The sequence below is a fragment of the Meira miltonrushii genome (genome assembly GCF_003144205.1).
Source record: "Meira miltonrushii strain MCA 3882 unplaced genomic scaffold FA14scaffold_3, whole genome shotgun sequence".
Lineage (NCBI taxonomy): Eukaryota > Fungi > Basidiomycota > Exobasidiomycetes > Exobasidiales > Brachybasidiaceae > Meira > Meira miltonrushii.
In genome coordinates, this window is record NW_020289945.1 from 2,904,047 (window position 1) to 2,923,305 (window position 19,259).

Sequence of the window (19,259 nt, forward strand, 5' to 3'; positions counted from 1 at the left end):
GTACGCCGCAAAAACTGACTAATTTTAGCTCCTGCTAATCTTCTTCACCATCATAACCTCTTCCTATTTGTTCCCTTTGAGTAAGTCTAATCAAACACAGTGCGCGCGCACAACAAAAGACTATCAACAAAAAGATCAATTCTAGAATATCACAAAGGAGCATTTCAACAATCTCATAGCAAGAGGATAGCTTTTGATAACAAATATTGTCGAATTAGAACCAACTCAACTACAATTAATTAACAACCTTTTACGACTCTCTTTAATTCATTTTGTAGAGACTCAAATTCACCAACTTCCGTCTACTTTCACTTCTGTGTAAGAATATCTTGGTCTCACTTGTCACTCTTGCTTCAATCCGCTGCAGCAAAGAAAGACACTCCGTAATTGAAGGAGTCTATCAGTGAGCAACTTTCACCTTTCAACCGATTCCGTCCGGCGCCTATTCCTTGGTCGATCAATCCCATCAACTGTATTAGTATCTCGCATACATCCAAAGAAGGCTCTTATTTGTACCATCCTGCCTCTTCTTTACTACTGGGCAAATACTACAACATCAGCATTGCTGTAAAACCTTACTGTACAAACTCACAATGTCCGTCTCCGGTCCTGCCCCTGGGCAAACAGAAGCCCAATGGCGTCAAGAAATTCAAGCAAGAGTTGGAAAAGATGAACGTCCTCAAACCGATGACGTTTTGAAAACAAAAGGAAACGATTTTGAAGATTTTTATTTGAAAAGAGAATTATTAATGGGTATCTTTGAAGCAGGATTTGAAAAGCCAAGTCCAATTCAAGAAGAAGCAATCCCAATCGCACTAACGGGTAGGGATATTTTGGCAAGAGCAAAGAACGGAACAGGTAAAACGGCAGCATATGTGATCCCCTCATTAGAGAGACTGAACCCAAAGAAGGCTCAAATTCAAGCAGTTTTATTGGTTCCTACCCGTGAATTGGCATTGCAAACCAGTCAAGTATGCAAAACGTTGGGAAAGCATTTGGGTATCGAAGTGATGGTTACGACAGGAGGAACTACATTAAAGGATGATATCATCCGTCTTTCACAACCAGTTCACATTCTTGTAGGAACGCCTGGTCGTATTTTGGATTTGGGAGGAAAGGGAATCGCGGATTTGAGTAATTGTGGAACATTTGTTATGGATGAAGCCGATAAGCTTCTATCACCGGAATTTACACCTGTCGTTGAACAATTGCTAGCGTTACTGCCAAAGGAGAGACAAGTTATGCTTTTCAGTGCTACTTTCCCTATCATTGTCAAGGATTTCAAGGACAAGCATATGGTTAAGCCATATGAGATTAACTTGATGGACGAATTGACGCTGCAAGGTGTTACACAATACTACGCTTTCGTCGAAGAAAGACAAAAGGTTCACTGCTTGAACACACTTTTCAGTCGCTTGCAAATCAACCAGTCGATCATCTTCTGTAATTCTACCAATCGAGTGGAGTTGTTGGCAAAGAAGATCACGGATTTGGGATACAGTTGTTTCTACTCTCATGCAAAGATGTTGCAATCTCATCGTAACCGAGTCTTCCATGACTTCCGCAACGGTGCTTGCCGTAATTTGGTTTGCTCTGATTTATTGACTCGTGGTATTGATATTCAAGCAGTCAATGTGGTTATCTCGTTTGACTTTCCAAGAAATGCAGAGACTTATTTGCACAGAGTTGGTCGTAGTGGTCGATTTGGACATTTGGGTTTGGCAATCAATTTGATCACGTATGAAGACAGATTCAACTTGTACCGAATCGAACAAGAATTAGGATGTGAGATCAAGCCTATCCCAAGCACGATCGATAAGAAGTTGTACGTTAACCCAAGCTTGATCACAGAAGAAGAAGAGAATGTGAAGAAGCAAAAGAACGGTGTAAATGGTCAACAAGGAGCACCAGTCATTCCACCTACCCAACAAGCATTCATCAATACAACTATTCCACAAAGTCAAGATTTCACACAAACAAAGCCACACAACCGAAATCGTGGAAGAGGAGGTGGTCAACAACAACAATCCTCTCAACAAGCAAACCCGCAACAACGGGCGTGAAGATGTCTTTCCCATTTTATACTCTCCTTTGTTGATCCTCATCACGATCATACATCGTACTATGCCAATACAATCAATCCCCCCAATATTTGCAGCACGTGTGACAGTATGAATAAAAGCGAAGGACAGTATGAGTGAGTGTAGCAGCTTGATTGCCGAGAACACTCACCCCATCGTGATCTTGACGTCGATTTTTAAACGCGTAAAATGACGTAGGACATAAGCAAGCCCAGAAAAAAAAACAATAGAGTGAAAAAGTTAACTCTTGAACCCTTTTTACGCCAATTTTATGCAAGTCTTTTGCATTTCGGCAATAAAAAACAAAAAAAAGTAATGTACAAGCTTGTTTTTTGCTTTGCACTGCAGCCTTAGCAGCTGTTGGCTTTCTCACGATTTGAGTACCCACCCACCCCTCACGCTCTTCTTGTCCTGCACACACTTTTTTTTGTTTGACAGGACTTTAACACAGCCACTTGTCCCTTTATGGGATCAATGACGATTCAACCTGGCTCATACATGACAATTGACTGGTGACGGACGGGTGTGGAGTCGAGATTGATTGTGTGTGTGTTCATGTGTGTGGAGGGGGAAGCTTATCGGGACACTAATCAATCTGCTCTGAGACAGGTACAAGGAAAATTAAGCATTGCATTGTTGTGTTTTATGCATGATCGAGTTGAACTGCTTTTATTTTCGATGGTGTACATACATACATACATACAATACCTTGACGTCGGTAAATGCAATACACCAGGTGAAAAAAGTTGTCAAAGGGTCATCTCCCATAAATCCCTGAAAATATATTTTGGGAGGAGGAGATATAAAGATCTAGTAAAAATCCATCCACATCTTTTCTTTTTTCATTCTTAGATACGATCATCGTATATACGAAAACAAAAAAGTTCTTCTTTCTCACGTTTTCACGACCTTTTACGAAACAAAGAAACAAACAAAAGAATACCCAATCCCACACACAAACTTCATATCATCATCATGGGTGCAGTTGCAAGTTGTTTATCTACCATCGTTAGCGCCATCGGTCGCGGTATTATGGCCATTTTGAACGGAATCGTTTCCATCGTTGGTGCAATGTAAGTGTTGAGACTAAGTTCGAGCAATTGCATTCATTACTGACATATATATACACCCTTCCCCCCTTACAGTGTCAATGCAATCTCATCTGCTTTAATCGCTACGTTCAATTGTATCGCTGATGTCCTTTGCTGCCGATGCGGAGGTGGTGGAAGAGCGGGAAGAACTAAACGAGTCTAGAGCGGGTCCGTGTTGGATAGCAAATCAAAGACAAAAACACGGACCCCGATTTAATTTGGTTGTGAAAGGCTGGATGGATTCTCAAGCTTTTCTTTTCCTCTACATCACTTCTATACCATTTCATATCAGTACACCTACTACATCACGCATTGTCTGAATTCAATGGATGAAATTACCGAAAGATCGTCTACAGATGTTAACATTCTAGATATGAACAATAGTAAATCCCGCTATACAACATCCAATTTTGGGTTGACATTCACGTTTCCGCGTACATGAAAGCCATAAATGAAGAAACAAATACACAGATTGATTTTGCCTAAATTGCCAGACAAACAATCCCTTTTTCCACATCCCGCGCTTTTTTAATCATCATCCAAGAACCAATAACGACCAGAAGACTTTTGTTCTTTATCCTTTACACTGTTCATCTTGTTCACACGCGGTCTAAAGTTGGTTGGATCACGACGCATACTGACTTCCAAAGTTGCCAAGAAAGTGTTCATTCCCGTCAATAAAGATTCGGGTGATTTTGCTGTTGCATTGACGGATGGTTGACCTTCATAAACGATCACTCGATCGGCCAAATACGTTGCCATAATGATATCGTGCTCAATGATCATTGCTGTCTTTTTGGCATGCAAAATGAATCTCTTGATCACACGACTAGCGATAATACGTTGCTCGGAATCCAAATAAGCACTTGGCTCATCGATCAAATAGATATCGGCTGGTTTACCCAATGCCAAAACCAAAGCAACACGTTGTAATTCTCCACCAGATAACGTCTGAACGTCTTGATCGATGATGTTGTCCAAGTTCATCGGCTTGGCAACATCTGTTTGGAATTGAGGATGCATAAAGGCTCCCTTGATCTGTTTGATCAACAACATACGAACAGTGCCTTGGAATTTAGGTGCAATCGTTTGTGGTTTGAGGGAGACGTTCAATTGTGGTGGCTTTCCTGTTCCTGAATCAGGCTCTAATTTACCTGCCAACATCTTGACAAATGTAGTCTTTCCTGTTCCATTTTCACCCAAGAAGACAATAATTTCTGAATCACTAAATTGACCAGGTTGAATTTGCAGCTTGAAATTTCCGAGTGTCTTTGTCATTGCAGGGTATTCGAATTGACGGGTACGGTCGTTTACTTCTTCTTCTGCTGTTTCGGCGATACGGAAAGTGAGCGATTCGTCTCTGAAACGCATATTCTCAGCAGGAATGTATCCGTCCAAGAAGATGTTGATTCCATCACGAACAGGACTTGGAACAGTAACCACACCATAAACACTTGGAACACCGTACAAGCAACAGATAAAGTCACTCAAGTAATCCAAAACACTCAAATCGTGTTCGACTGCGATGACGTAGGTTTGTTCGTCCAGCAAGCTTCTGATCATTCTTGCAGCATTTAGACGTTGCTTCACATCCAAATAACTTGAAGGTTCGTCAAACATGTACATATTTGCTTTTTGAACACAACTCATTCCGATAGTAAATCTTTGCAGTTCTCCACCAGACAACTGTTTGGGATCACGATGCATAACCTCCTTCAAATCCAATACCCTTACGATATCATCAAGATTGTCTCGCTCTAGCTTTCCGGTCAACATCTCTGTAACTGTTGTAGATCCTTTGATTGCACGAGGAACGTGATCGACATATTGAGGTTTGATGAGCGCTTTGATATTCTCTTCCAAGACTTTTGTAAAGAAGTTTTGCAATTCAGAACCACGGAAATACTTGATAATCTCTTCCCAATCTGGAGGATCATCATATCGTCCAAGGTTTGGCTTTTGTTTTCCTGCCAAGATTTTCAAAGCAGTACTCTTTCCGATTCCATTCGTTCCTACTAATCCCAAAACTTGTCCAACACGAGGAGTTGGCAATCTATGTAGTTTGAAACTGTTTGCGCTATATCTATGAGTTGTTTCTGCTTCCAAATTTGTCGGTAATTTGATAATGTTGATCGCTTCAAAAGGACATTTTTTTACACAAATACCACAACCAATACAAAGTGGTTCTGAAATAAATGCAATCTTACTTGATGATGTTACTTCGATACACAACCTTCCCATTCTCACAACCGGACAACTCTTTTTGCATTCTTGTCTACACTTTTTTGGCTTGCATTTTTCCGATGAAACGATTGCAATACGTGTTTCCTTTGATGCAGGCTCTGCTGATGCAGATCCTTTAGGTGGCATTTTGACCTTGGCTACAGCTGAGATGAGGTGATGGTGGTGGTTGTTTATTGACGTTCATGCCACCACGCAATGCAAGAATTTTCGAAAATGGAAAAAAACCAAGCATGTGAGCGCTGCGACTGCCTAAATAAAAAGGGACTTGATCGTTCTTCTTAAAATTCTTAACTTCCGCCTGTGTAACATTATTATAGCGGCACTACACGCGTGCTTTCAAGCTGCAGAAAGAGTTAGCGTAGACGTGTGCTGCGCAGCGCGGCTAAACACTGGCCGCAAAACTCTTCTGTCATTGGCCAGCCAGTGAGAGTTGATTTCAAATCTCAGTCCGTGACCATCATTTGTGATAAAACGACATGATATTTTCCATTTTTACAACAATTTGCAAACTATGATACATAAATATACTCGAAAGAAGATGTTACAAAATTCCTTTTCATATCAAATTTACGGATTCTCTTGACCCGATACGATCGCCTCTACTAATGTTCCCCATCCACCAAAATCAGATTCACCTTCGTTATTACCCGCAACAGCTCCCGCTCCTGGTGTTTGTGCATTACTTCCGTTCATACCAGGGAAAGACATATTGTTCGGCATAGCTGCACCTCCAAATCCTCCCATTGCACCTGCATCTAACGATCCAAACCAATCCGTTCCATCTGACGTATCAAACAATCCTTCGAATGAAGTTGGCACACTGTAAGCCGTCATTGGCTCACCAACAATACCGTTTTGCATCGTCGTCATTGATGTGATCGGATTGGAAGTGGTCATGGCTTGATTCGGTGCTCCCGAAACACCTGTTCCAGCTTGAATTGGTCCTGCTTGTGATGATAACGGTCCATTATGAGCAGGACGCAAGCCTGCCGATAGATCAACAGATGAAGCCGAATTGCTGGAAGGAGATTGATTTTGGTTGAGGACTTGCAAAGACTCAATTCCTCCCAATCTGTCCAGAAGTGTTTGTGCTAATTCATTCGTCTCCTTTTGTGTGGGAGGTAATCTCGTTGGCGCATTTCCATTTCCGCCAATAGCACCCGCTCTTGCTTTTTGTGCAATTGCTGTTGCACGTACTGCATCATTACCTTTTCCGATATCCACTTTTGCATTCGTGCCACCTGGCGTGGTCGCTGCCCCGGATTGACGATCAGCAGGCGAGCTAGCAGCCGTTGCTGAAGCACCATTCTTCAAGGTGCTGCTATTGGCCGCACACCAAGAAGGATCCATTGCTTTCGCTTTGAAGATTTTGATGATTGCCAGTTCACGTTTGGTACATTGACTTGGATCGGCAAATTTGGTCGAATGACTCAAGAAATCATCCAAAACTGCATGCAATTCAGCTGCATTTGGACTGCTGGGATCCAGTAATAATTCGATACCAGCAATGAGAGTACTTGCAAATTTACGGTATACTCCACCCAAGTGACTGTTTCGAGCTCTGTTCGATGGCCAGCTCACTTCACGTTCGTACTCTTTTCGTATTACTCGATCTGCTTTAGCACTTGCAAATGCAGCTTCGCGTGATTGTTTGTACCTCTCAGAACGTAAGAGGTAAGGTCGATGAAGTGCATTGCGTACGTAGTGATATTCGATGTTGATCAAATATCGATGGATCGGCAACCATGGACAAACGTCATCAAACGATCGATCAGCTTCTTCTCCACGTAAAGCTGGATATAAATAGAATCCTGGCAGAGAAGCATAGAAATGCTGAAGATCAGCATCGAGTTGCAATACATCAGCGTAATTGCGAGGTTTAGAAAGATCCTGAAAATGCTCCACGATTCGTCCGATCAATCTTGCCAGCTCATGTCGGATTGCAACAAAGCAGAACACGCCCGGATGACGTCTTGAGCCATCTTCAGTTGGAGGTGTTGAGACTGGAGGGAATGGCTGTGGTGTGGGAGCTGGGCCAAATCTTGGTAAGACGTCAATGTCCACATCGCTCGGTGGTAATGTATCAGCTGTCTTATCATCGATTGCCTGCGGTCTACCTAACAACATGCTTGTTGTACGATCGAGATAATAGATCATTGCCCACAGCCTTCGCCTTCTTTCTGTCGTAACAGCATCCAATCCTAACTTGGTTCCATCTCTGTGTAATCCGATGGCCTGAGCAGCACGAATTGCGACGCCCAAAAGACTCCAACTCTCCGCACTTTGTCGCAAGGTGATCAAAAGACGAGCTCCATACAATGCGGCTAGTAAAACATCAATATGATCAGCACGCACAGCACTTGCGATGGCCATACTGCGACGAGCGCAATGCAAGTAGAACAATGCGCCTCTTCTTGCATCCTCATCCGATGCACATCGATCTTCGGGCTCAGATCTCTTAGCAATGGCCAGAATGACGAACAAGAACGCCAAGAACGGGATATGTCTTGCACCATCATCGCCTTCTTCATTTCTTAAATTACCCCATCTCCAGTTCATGATCTCCTCATAGCTTGCTCTAAATGTTCGTTCGTGCAGTGGCAATCGGGTATCGTTAATATCGCGGAAGTACCATTCCAACATCGCATCTGATTCATGTCGCGGGGGTAAGCAGCTCATCAGCTCATCAATCACATTCGGTGGTGCCCCTCCTTCTTGTATCAATCGATGAACCTTTGCACTTGCCGAACGAAGAGGTACGTTTGAGCTTAGCTCTAGTCGTTCGCCATGGATCTGCGTTTCGATCACTCCTCTACTGACACTCGGTAGAGCAAGAGCTCCATAGAAGCTATCTCCTTCGCGGGTCAGTCCACCTTCGAGTGAGTTTGTTTCAGGTAGCACTTCACCTGCTGATCCGCCATACAATCCCGCTTGTCCAGTCTCGTCATTCAATGCACTTCCAGCTCGCAATTCTTCTCGTTCCATTTCAACTTCACCCATTCGAGCCAATCGGACTCGTTTATCTGGTCTTGGATTGGCTTTATGATTACCTCTATCTCCCGATTCAGAAGGTGAAGCAGCGTGTGCAGCAGCAGCAGAAGCAGCAGCTTCGCCCAAAACTTTCAGAGCGCCATTCATCGGATTTTTGATAGTCGATAGCTTTCCTTCTTTGTACAGATCGAATTCTTCCGAAAGAGTGGCATGTGCTCTTGCCAGGCCTTCTACGAGATCTTCCAGCCTCTTCAATCGATCACGTTCATCTCCGAACTCGTCTCCATCTTGGAACGGTCTACATGAATCTCCTAGCCCTCTGTCCAAGCAAGGCTGACAAGGTATATTACGATCACATCGATGTTTCCTTCGATGACATTCTGCACAGCTATAATGAACTCTTTTACGTTTTCTGGGTGGAGTAACACCTTGCTGTGATGCCAAATGATCAGCCAATGTCTTTTTGATACGGGGATTGACAGAATTGCTTTGTTGGCCATCCTGCGTTTTGGATAAAGATGTATTGGATGGAGAAGGACTCATTCCGCGAGATTGTTGTTCGCCAATTGAACTTTGTGTTATTCTTGGTGACGATGAATTGGACGGTATAGAAGTTGATCGACTTGTTGGAGCATTTGTGGGTGCGGATGGCTGAGATGTTGATGCAGACGGGGCACCTTTCTTCGCATTTGATTCTGCGTTCATTATTGCAGATCTGTTTGGAGATGGAACAGATGACGTATTGCTCAAACGCGGCAGTGTTGCATTTGTATGTGATCCATTATTTGACGATGGCACTGCTTTTGTCGGACCGGTAATGCTAGGCCTTGAGGATGAAGGACCTGGAGCAGGAGCGATAGAAGGAGCTATTCTAGCAGGTGCAGAAACTTCTTTTGTAGGGTTTGATTTAATGGTGGAAGCTGCCGGTTTGGATGATGAAGACGGTTGCGAGGCAGCAGGTGTATCCGTTGGCGGAGCCATGTCTTCAATGGCAGATTAAAATAGGTGAGTCATGCAATTTATAGAATGATAATAGATATCTTTCTTTTGATGGCGTGAGAAGCAATTTGAAATCTTCATTCAATATATTAATTAGTCTAGGGCAAGTTAAAAAATAAAAGTACGCTTGCAACAGTCAAAAAGCATATCGGAAGGCCGTTCAGGCGGTAAGATTACTCTTTGGCCTTTTCCCCAGGGCATAGCGCTACGCTATAGGGGGCAGATTGCCACACATGCTTGCATACACTGTAACAGGCCTTTGATTAATTTCTTAATTCCGCGTTGAATTAAGGCAAAAATGTGAATGCAGAGACTTTTCCAGGAAATCCTCAACTGAGAGAGAACCCGCAAAGGTGAAGGACGCCGTACGCAGCGCACACTGGTGAGGTGCAAGGAACGTGTGCAATGTTTATAGTTTTATGGATTCGCCCACAAATACCCGCACGCATCTAAACATATTATACCTTGGCGTACAAATTTGACTGGTCTAGCCCTTGAATCAGATTTTGACATGGCGTGGAGTAAATACTTCAAATTCTATTTTTGCCCCTCCATCTTTATCATCATCATCACCTCTCCCTATAAGCTTCCCGTTCCTGATTTTGTTCTATGGGAAATGACGCTCGCTACATTCTCTTCCGGTCCATCCTCTTCTGCCAGCTCGCTCGATGAACCTCAGATTCGATATCGCAAGAATGGACAACATCAATATCAAGATGAAGACTCTTACGATATCCCCAGCAGCTCTAGGAAACCTATCACTGCAAGTGAAGAACCTCGCACCTGGAGGAAAAGACCACAACACTATCGTCGTGCTTCACAACCTGTCAATAGCCAACTCCTACACTCACGAAGATCAAAGAAGCTAGTGTTGAACGAGGATAGTGGCAGTGCATTAGACGACATTCATAGCAGCTCAGATGGCGAAGAGGACTGGGAGCTCCGTCAAACGCAAGATCGACTTGACTATTTGGACTTATCGATCTCGCTTCCGTTTGCTCTTGTGTCTTTGCGAGATCATCTATTGGCTTACACCTCCCAGCTAGAGGAACGAGTTCGTTCTTATTATCCCTTCCATGCAGGACTAGAATCACCTTCTTCAAAAGCTGATTCAAGCCTTCCTGCAGTCTTTTATGCTCATCTGGATGCATTAAAAGAGGAATTGAGGGCTCTGGTATCAGCTTTACCATCGCCGTCAAATGCAATCTCAGCAAGAAAAGATTCCTTGATTCATGATTGGGAAAGGATCTCCAGTACCCTGCATACAAAATTGGCAATGAGGCCAGAGTTCCCATTAGCATTGCCAAAAGGTGCGCAAGAGCATGCAAGAGCATTGGCAAACGAATTACCTTCACTTCCTATTTTATCACCGTTTGCTGATCTCAATTTCGCCGCTTTTTGGTCACCTCTAACGAACGGATTACCAAAAGCGCAAGGAAGCATTTTGATTACAATTCAAAAGCGTTTCGAGACCTTGCAGGATGCTGTCCGTGCCATGACGTTGGGTGACCTTCTATTCCGTGCAAAGTCGGAGAAGGGTGTGATTCCTGTTCAGGACGGACAACAACCAATCACCAGAACACGCAGGCAAAGTTTGATTGCCTCTCAACAAGCTTTAACAGCACAACTTGAAGTCATCTTTGATTCCGTAAGAGCAAAAGGAGAAGAAGTAAGGTCGATGGGTCACGCTCGCGCCTCATCGATTGCCAAGGCGGCAAGAGGAGCAGAAGAACACATTTACGCCAAAGCTGTCGAACTGGCAAAGAACGGTCAACGACTTATCAGATACGACCAACTTCCTGAGTTGTGGAAGAACAACGAACACATCTTATCGGGCTACAGATTTATTCCGAAGGACGAATGGAGCTCGTTGCTCAAGAGCACGTTCCAAATTCATAATGAGACTGGAAATATTATGACACATCTGATAGGCGCACTGGTTGTCACTCCACTCTTTTGGCCAAGCAAGGATCGATATGACGATCAAACCACTCCTATGGATCGTATGGTACAGACAATCTATCTGATCGCTGCTCTGAAGTGCCTCATTCTTTCAGTCTCGTGGCATGTTATGGCAGGTTGTTCAGATGCTTGTTTGTTCGAACGTTTTGCCTGTGTTGATTATACGGGTATCGCATGGTTGGTTGCAGCATCTGTCTGGACGTTAGTATACAATGCATTTTATTGTCAACCAAATTTGGCAATGGTGTACTCCTTGTCTACTTTTGTTGTCGGTCTTGTGGGTGCAATTGTTCCATGGCAAGCTTGGTTCAACGATAGACGCAACAAACCCATCCGAATTGCAGTGTTTTTGGCAATGTGCTTTACCGGACTGGCGCCGTTCACTCATGCTCTCTTATCTCATGGAGTATACAAGACTGTTGGATTCTTTGGTGCGATCGTACCAAGCTGTCTTGCTTATATCTTTGGTTTGGTATTCTATGCAACCCAATTCCCAGAATGCATCTATCCCGGTAAATTTGACGTTGTTGGTCATGCACATCAAATTTGGCATATTTCAATCGTTGTTGCAATCCTTTTGCATCATCAAGCAACATTCTTTTGGCATCAAAACCGTTTCAACTTCAGTTGTTCTGCTGTTATGCCGGAAACTACACCTTTGCTCAGTAATCCATTGGCAATCGATTTGAACTTGGCCGATGAAATGGTACATGGATGGAGAATTGTTGCTGGTCAAATTGGTGACGGTCTCGTTGGCCGAATTTGGGATCGTGGTGTTGAGGCAATCATGTCAACCTTTTAAATAATCTTTCATTTATTGACTTTTGATCATTGCTCATCCTACTTATATAGAGATTTGCACTCTTTTTTTTTGCACACATTTGTACAATATACATTTCATATAAAGCTTTCCAATGAACATAGATAATACAATTACATCTATTGTGTTTATTATTATTTTACAGTGGATTAGGTTATTTTAATGTCTCATTCAAAGTCTTGAATCTCGTCTTCGTCGGAGTCTCGTATGTCCTCCATCTTGGCAGCTATGCCACTGCGTCGCGAAGGTATCAAGCTCGGTAGCTTCCTTGAATTGCTGCTCGCCACAGTTGGTGTTGATTCAGGTAGCAATTCGACTTGTCTTCTACGGCCTTGCTCATCGTAAAGAGGATTTCCAGTCGGGAAAACGTCCTCTTCATCAGCCAATGCAGTATCCACCTCATCTTCATCTATGTCCATGCCTCCTTGGTATGCTGTCGTACTTGCTGAACTAGTGTTCATCGAAAAAGGTCGACCGATTTCGAGGTTGTTGAAGCGTATTGAATCGCTCAACTCTTCCGGTAATTCTCTAAACTTCGCCACTAATGGCAATACCTCGTATGCCAATTGATCAAAGCCAACTTCGGCCAAGGTAGGAGATACGTTGTTCTGTGCCTCAGATATCATCTCTTCGTGAAGTGCCGCTTTGATGTCATGTAAAGTTTCTTGCGTCTTCCGGAGTTTGCGATTCGTTTCAAAAAAGGCAACACCTCTGAATCTTTGTTGACTGTTACGTTGTATCGGAGAAGGCAGCGACATCAGAGAACCATGCGTAGCAACCAAAAAGCTGTAATACTGCGAAAGACTGGAATGGAACCATTCCTCATGTTGTGGTTTGAGAACGTCAGAGTAAGACAGATTATCCACAAATGCGGTACACTGTTCGATATAACCGCAAAAAGGCGTATAATTTTGATGCAGAAAGATTTGCAAGGTTTTTGCATCCATCGGCATCGTACGCCAAAGCTTTTCGACGTCCACTCTGCTTTGCCTTCTTTCAAGTTGTTTCAGATGGGCTGGCAATGGTAGCGCAGACTGCTCAATGGGACCTCCGAGGAAAGTATTCATGGCCGACTTGAGCCATGCACTTTCCGTCCCGTCACGTTCATCTTCTTCATCAGAATCACTTTCTTCCCTGGCTTCATCTTGTGGATCCCCGATACGTTTGTTGTACAAGATCTTTCCTAATGCATGGAAGATTGCCAAAGATGCCTCCCTTCCTGTGGCTAAGCTAATCATCTTGGCCTGCTTTCGAGCGATACTTTTACCATCCTTCGGTTTCCCGTCTGCCGTTCGTTTCGACCCCTTCGCCGTTGGGCCTGAGGACGATGACGTCAAGGCTATCTGTAGCGAATTGATTGCATTCCTGATATCTCCATTCGACATTGAGGCAACCACATCTACCAGCTCCTTTGCTGCAACCGAAGTTGGGGCAGGAGCTCCAGGCAAAGATCTTTGCTTTTCTGTACTGATGATAGCAAGAAGAGCTTTTCGGAGAAATGTGATTGCTACACTATTGAAAGAGATGTGCATAAATGCAGGGCTTGTCCGTACAGGGTCCGAGATGACATTCCTTACATTCAATGATTCATCATTGCGCTCCTTCCATCCTTGCATGGTACTGGACGTTGCCCAATCGTCAAGTCGCGGCACAGTATCGCTCAGAATCAGAATGACTGGAGCGGAATCCTCTCTATGAGGCGAGCATATATATTTCTCCAGAGCGGCTTGAAATTCGAGACGTGCAGGCTCATACTGAAGATTGGGCAGATCATCAATCAATATGATCCGACGATCGATTCTTTTTGATGGAGTGGAAGTAGAATGCATGTCATCTTGAGAATCTTCTTGTCCAATCGTGAGGGTACTGAAGCGAGAAGATTGAGAGAGAAATGCCGAAAAGCGATTTTCCTGTGATGGACCAGCATCGCCTGGGGATTCGAGACCTGCATAAGCCCGCCCGTTGTCCCAACTGGAAAGCCCTTGAAGATTCTGTCGGCCATCGCTTCTCCATTCGAGGATTTCATAATTCATTTCTTCACTTGTAGATAATGTTCTGACCAATGCAGACTTTCCACTACCAGCAGGACCACTTAGCACGAGAAGCCTTCTATACTTGCGAATCTTTTGAGATCCATCTAAGGCCTCTCGCAGCCAACCTTCTACCTGCTCAATCTTTTTCTTGTGCACAGCCAACTCAGCTTTGCTTCTAGGGGTATATCGATCGATCCACATTTGATCATCCTGTATTGACTGATCCCGCTTCGGTCTGGACTCTTTCTGCCTGGACGAGGCATCTTTGATGGCATCCCTTCCTATACTTCCTGAAGCTTCAGCATTATCATTAGATGCTTTGAAATCTAACTTGCTTTGTGGCGATTTTTCAAACCCAGTAAAGCTTGTCAATGGCCTAGCAGGTGATTCTGTGACCAGTGCCAGGCCAATTTTGGGCTTTGAAGTGGATTTACCTTTTTGTGTGTTTCGAGAGGTAGAGCTACCCGCTTTACCCTTTGGCGCCATGTTGGCAGTAGGAGTTTACCATTTACCTTGTTCGAATGTACATTTGGTCATCTTTTTATACTATCCGGAGAGATGATTGCCATCAAAGTATGAATGTATGCAGAAGAAGAATGATTGCATTGATGATGCTCTATTAAAAGTGTTGTTCTGCTTGAGTGTTAGAGTGCACGCGTTTAAAGCTTTATTCACGTGTAATTCAAGCTAAAATTTAACACTCACAGTCAAAAAACTTCTTATACTGTCAAAATGCAAAAAAAGAGAGTGCTAAAGTGGCATAAAGAACATTCTGCTTTAATTGGAAGATTCTAATTTACCATCATCTTTTGAACCGGCTTTTGATCATCTTTGGCACAAAGAATCGATCAAGACCATCATGGATGCACTTTATCAATGTTTATCCCATACTTTGGACCCAAATCCAAACACACGAAAAGCAGCGGAATTGGAACTTCGGAAGTTGGAAGCCCATCCGGGCATGCTTCCTTCCGCTCTTCAATTGGTTTCCCGAAATGATGTCGATCTTTCTGTGCGTCAAGCAACGACGATTTATATCAAAAATCGTATCAGACGTGCGTGGGATGCTAAAAGTGCTGCTTTGGCTGAATTGAAGCAATCCCCTATTCCAGAAGCCGATTATTCACCTGTTCGAGAAGCATTGTTGCCCACTTTGGTCTCTTGTCCACCTCAACTACGCGTTCATATTAATGCAAGTTTGGGAGCAGTCGTTCGTCATGATTTCCCAGAGAGATGGCCAAAACTGGTCGATGAAGTCAAGGAGCTGCTAGGTGCAGGTGATGGAAGTGATGTGACCCGCGTTTATGCTGGCCTGGCCGCACTTTTAGAAATCTTTAGAGCATTCAAATGGAGAGACGAAAAGAACATCATGGCACCCCTATGTGAATCTTCTTTACCAATCGTGCTCAACATCGTTCGATCAATCTTGGGATCCTCAAACTCATCCTCCGCCGAAGCAGGATCCCTGATTTACCTGGCCTGCAAGATCTACAAAACTAGTATCAGCACAAATTTGACCGCATACCATCAAGCTGATGAGAATATTGTACCATGGGGACAGACGCTTTTGCAAATCGTACAGAAAGAAGTTGATCCTAGTCAACTACCTTCAGATGACGAAGAGCGGGAAAAGGCATCGTGGTGGAAAGCAAAGAAATGGGCTTACTTCTCACTAAACAAATTGTTCACTAAATTCGGTAACCCCTCCCAATTACCCAGCAATATGAAGAAGTACAAAGCATTTGCCGAGAAGTTCGTTGCCTCTTTCGCTCCAGAAATTCTCAAAGTCTACCTCGCTCAAGTTGAAGGCAAAGTCAATGGAAAAGTCTGGATCAGTGACCGTGCCATTTATCTCATCCTCACATTCATGTCTGAATGCGTTCGCGCAAAATCGACATGGCTTCTTTTGAAGCCTCATTTGGGTACCTTGGTAGAATACTTTGCATTCCCTTTGATCTGTCATACAGAGGCTGATGATGAATTGTGGGAACTCGACCCAACCGACTTCGTCAGAACTCAACTCGACCCAATGGACGATTACGGCAGTCCACGAGCAGCCGCTGCCAATTTATTCCAAGTTTTGGTACAGAAGCGTATGAAAGGTGCTTTCATGCCAATTCTAGAATTCTTGACAAACGTTCTCAACAACTACCCTGCAAGCAAAACGCCAGCTCAAAAAGAAGGTGCTTTGAACTTGATCAAACTTCTGGACGATGCAATGTTGAGCCATCCTTCCACAGCGCCAAGTTTGGAGGGCTTGTTGACACAACATGTCGTGCCTGACCTACGCAGCAATCACAGATTCCTACGTTTCCGAGCTGCAGATGTGGTTGCGGCTTTGGGTGGAAAGATGTCTTGGAAAGATAGCAAGAGTTTGGAAAGTGCATTCCAAGGTATTATGGCTACACTAGAAGATCCAGAAATCCCTGTTCGTGTTCAAGGCGCAAACGCGATCTCATCCTTGATTGATCACTCTGAAGTGCAAGAAGCAATGGCACCAAATGCAGGTCGATTGATGCAAGAATTATTGAAATTATCAGACGAAGTGGAACTTGATGTTTTGACAGAGGCAAAATCGAGAGTTGTAGATGCATTCTCAGAAGAGCTTTTGCCCTTTAGTACCAAATTGTGTGAACAATTGGCACAAAGCTACTTCCGCTTAATGCGTTCCAACATCGAAGCTGCAAAGAAAGCCGAGGATATGGGAAGCGTAGCAAGAGAGATGGACCCATCTGTTTTGGAAGACCGTGGAGAAGAGGACAAGATGTTTGCTGCTTTGAGTTGTCTTTCTACGATGTACCAAGTTCTATCGTCGGCCGAGCACCGACCGGACATCTTGGCTCAATTGGAAAAGATTGTTTTGCCAGTGGTACAATTCACACTTCAAGAAAATCTCGTGGAAATGTTCGATGATTGTTTCGATTTGACAGACGTTTTGACATTCTACCAAAAAAGAATCTCCGATGATATGTGGGGTAATTTCAGATTGATGTACCAAACATTCAAGACTAGTGGTATCGATTACCTTGCCGAAATGTTGGCAACTTTTGACAACGTAATCACATATGGTAGTCAAGCATTCGAAAGCAATGCAGAGTTGCGTCATATCATCTTTGATATCTTCCAAACTGCTATGACAAGCGAACAATTGGGAACGTCTGATCATATTGCTGCCTTAAAATTGGCTGATGTATTTTTGCTTGTGCTTAAATCTCACATGCAAGAAGCTGTACCAGCAGTGATCAATTTGGCTTTACCTCATCTCGCTGACGGTCAAGTTACACCATTGCGTAAATGGGCTACATTGGTCATCTTAGACGCTTTATGTTTCAACACAGTCCCTGCACTACAAGCCTTGGAAGCTGCACAGGCTACTCAAGCATTCTTTGCTAGCGTTTTGACGATCATTGGTAAATTTACAAGAGTGAACGAAAAGAAGGTGATCGCAGCAAGCTTTTTATCTATCCTTGGTTTGGATCCTGCTCAAACACCTGCAACTGTACAGCAAGGACAGCCTGCATTGTTGGTAGGATTATTGCAAAACCTTGTCAGTCTTCCAAAAGCAGTTCAAAAAGCCAAAGAGGAACAAGAAGCATTTGAAAATTTGGAAGATGAAAGTGGAGATAATATCTCTGGATCGTTCCAAATCGATGATAGCAAAGATGCAGATGATGACGTGATTGATGAAGATAATGAATATTTGGAATTATTAGCAAGAGAAGGTGACAGGATGCGTGCAAGAGCTGAAGCACAAGCAGCCGGACAAGATTTCGAAGAAGAAGTCGATTATGGCTCAGACGATGAAGATGATGATGATGAAGGAGAGATGGTTTACTATTCTCCGATGAATCAAGTTCCCGTATTTGAAGGTCTAAGGACATTGTTAGCCAACAATCCGCGTGTTCAACAAATTGCATCTTCTTTACCAAGTGAAGATCAACAATTACTACAAAATGTGTCACAATTCAAGGATGAAGAATTACCTCTACCTCCCAATGCAGACATACCCGTGGCTTAGGCCAGTGTTCCCTTTTGACGTGTCTAACTAGCAGCTTAATATTATCTTTCATTCATATCTGAACAAATACAAGTGTGGCTTGCACATGCACACTACTAAGAAATAGCTAGGAAAGTATCCGAGGAATTGGACGGATAGACGTTGGCTAAGATGCATGAAATCCAAAACGCCGGTTGTTAGATGTTCGGGATATCGCATGAAAATGGGCGTTGAATGGGAAAGGCCGAAGGGAAAAGAGTGGTGCTTGTCTCATTAGTAACGGCGTTAAAATTACCCCCTTGCTTGTTGCATAAGCCTCATTCTGTAATTTACGCGATTGTTTTAATGCGCTTTATCTCACACTGCATATCATTCAAACCTTATTGTTTTATCAGGGTTTTATTGAATTCGCCTTTTACTTTTATGATGCATTAGCGAAATAATGTGGGTAGTCTCCGATTCGAATGGCTTGTAAGGATCGGGCCTTTATGAAGTGGCTTTGCTCGGGGATTTTTGATGGACCTGTCCTCTTTGTCTTACAGAGAAAGCGGGCTGATAACCCATCACGATCATCATGTTATTTAGTAGTAGTATCATTATGAATGTCGGAAAGCAGGAAGTGAATGCTGCTGGCAAAAGAGAAATAGTTACCGAATTGTCTTTCTCTTAGCGCCAAAAGTACACGCGTAAAGATGAAATCCAGATTTATTCTCACGCGATCCATATTGGGCCTGTGCCTTAGCGCGGTAAGCAATGTCCCCACTGTATGCCCTTAGCGTGTTTTTATGCTTATGCATTTTAAACTTTCTCTCGTGTATGGCCGGCCGGCCTATATGACTTTGTCTACTATACATACACGCAAGAAAGATGTCATGATTGCTGTGATTGTGCAAGCTCACGAATATATGCAAGCTGTCAAGTTGATATCTCTCGCCTGACCCCCTTTCTATTCAAAAAAAGTTGTCATTCAAACAAATCTGATGCAAAGTGACAATCTAATTCATTGTTCTTCTGTTCTTCCATCATTGCGAGGAACAATCC

The 19,259-nt window shown here is 43.4% G+C and overlaps 6 protein-coding genes across 6 annotated transcripts; 4 read left to right on the forward strand and 2 right to left on the reverse strand.

Moving 5' to 3' along the window:
* The first annotated feature begins 378 nt into the window (after positions 1 to 378).
* On the forward strand, positions 379 to 2,413 carry FA14DRAFT_71633 (putative ATP-dependent RNA helicase DHH1). The gene has a single exon (XM_025502751.1). The coding sequence runs from the start codon at positions 594 to 596 to the stop codon at positions 2,061 to 2,063; it is 1,470 nt and encodes a 489-aa protein (XP_025354650.1). The 5' UTR covers positions 379 to 593; the 3' UTR covers positions 2,064 to 2,413.
* Positions 2,414 to 3,056: 643 nt separating this feature from the next.
* FA14DRAFT_180973 (uncharacterized protein) lies at positions 3,057 to 3,335 on the forward strand (the record flags this gene model as incomplete). The annotated part of the gene is made up of 2 exons (XM_025501050.1): positions 3,057 to 3,154; positions 3,227 to 3,335. The coding sequence occupies 2 exons, from the start codon at positions 3,057 to 3,059 to the stop codon at positions 3,333 to 3,335; spliced, it is 207 nt and encodes a 68-aa protein (XP_025354651.1).
* A 2,544-nt stretch (positions 3,336 to 5,879) lies between these two features.
* FA14DRAFT_161772 (uncharacterized protein) lies at positions 5,880 to 9,474 on the reverse strand. The gene has a single exon (XM_025499287.1). The coding sequence runs from the start codon at positions 9,386 to 9,388 to the stop codon at positions 5,984 to 5,986; it is 3,405 nt and encodes a 1,134-aa protein (XP_025354652.1). The 5' UTR covers positions 9,389 to 9,474; the 3' UTR covers positions 5,880 to 5,983.
* A 531-nt stretch (positions 9,475 to 10,005) lies between these two features.
* Positions 10,006 to 12,315, forward strand: FA14DRAFT_161773 (HlyIII-domain-containing protein). Its single transcript, XM_025499288.1, has one exon. The coding sequence runs from the start codon at positions 10,023 to 10,025 to the stop codon at positions 12,168 to 12,170; it is 2,148 nt and encodes a 715-aa protein (XP_025354653.1). The 5' UTR covers positions 10,006 to 10,022; the 3' UTR covers positions 12,171 to 12,315.
* FA14DRAFT_71663 (uncharacterized protein) lies at positions 12,311 to 14,802 on the reverse strand. The gene has a single exon (XM_025502752.1). It carries the CDS (start codon positions 14,705 to 14,707, stop codon positions 12,356 to 12,358), a length of 2,352 nt encoding a protein of 783 aa, XP_025354654.1. The 5' UTR covers positions 14,708 to 14,802; the 3' UTR covers positions 12,311 to 12,355.
* A 232-nt stretch (positions 14,803 to 15,034) lies between these two features.
* FA14DRAFT_161774 (ARM repeat-containing protein) lies at positions 15,035 to 18,514 on the forward strand. Its single transcript, XM_025499289.1, has one exon. It carries the CDS (start codon positions 15,081 to 15,083, stop codon positions 18,237 to 18,239), a length of 3,159 nt encoding a protein of 1,052 aa, XP_025354655.1. The 5' UTR covers positions 15,035 to 15,080; the 3' UTR covers positions 18,240 to 18,514.
* The last annotated feature ends 745 nt before the right edge of the window (positions 18,515 to 19,259 follow it).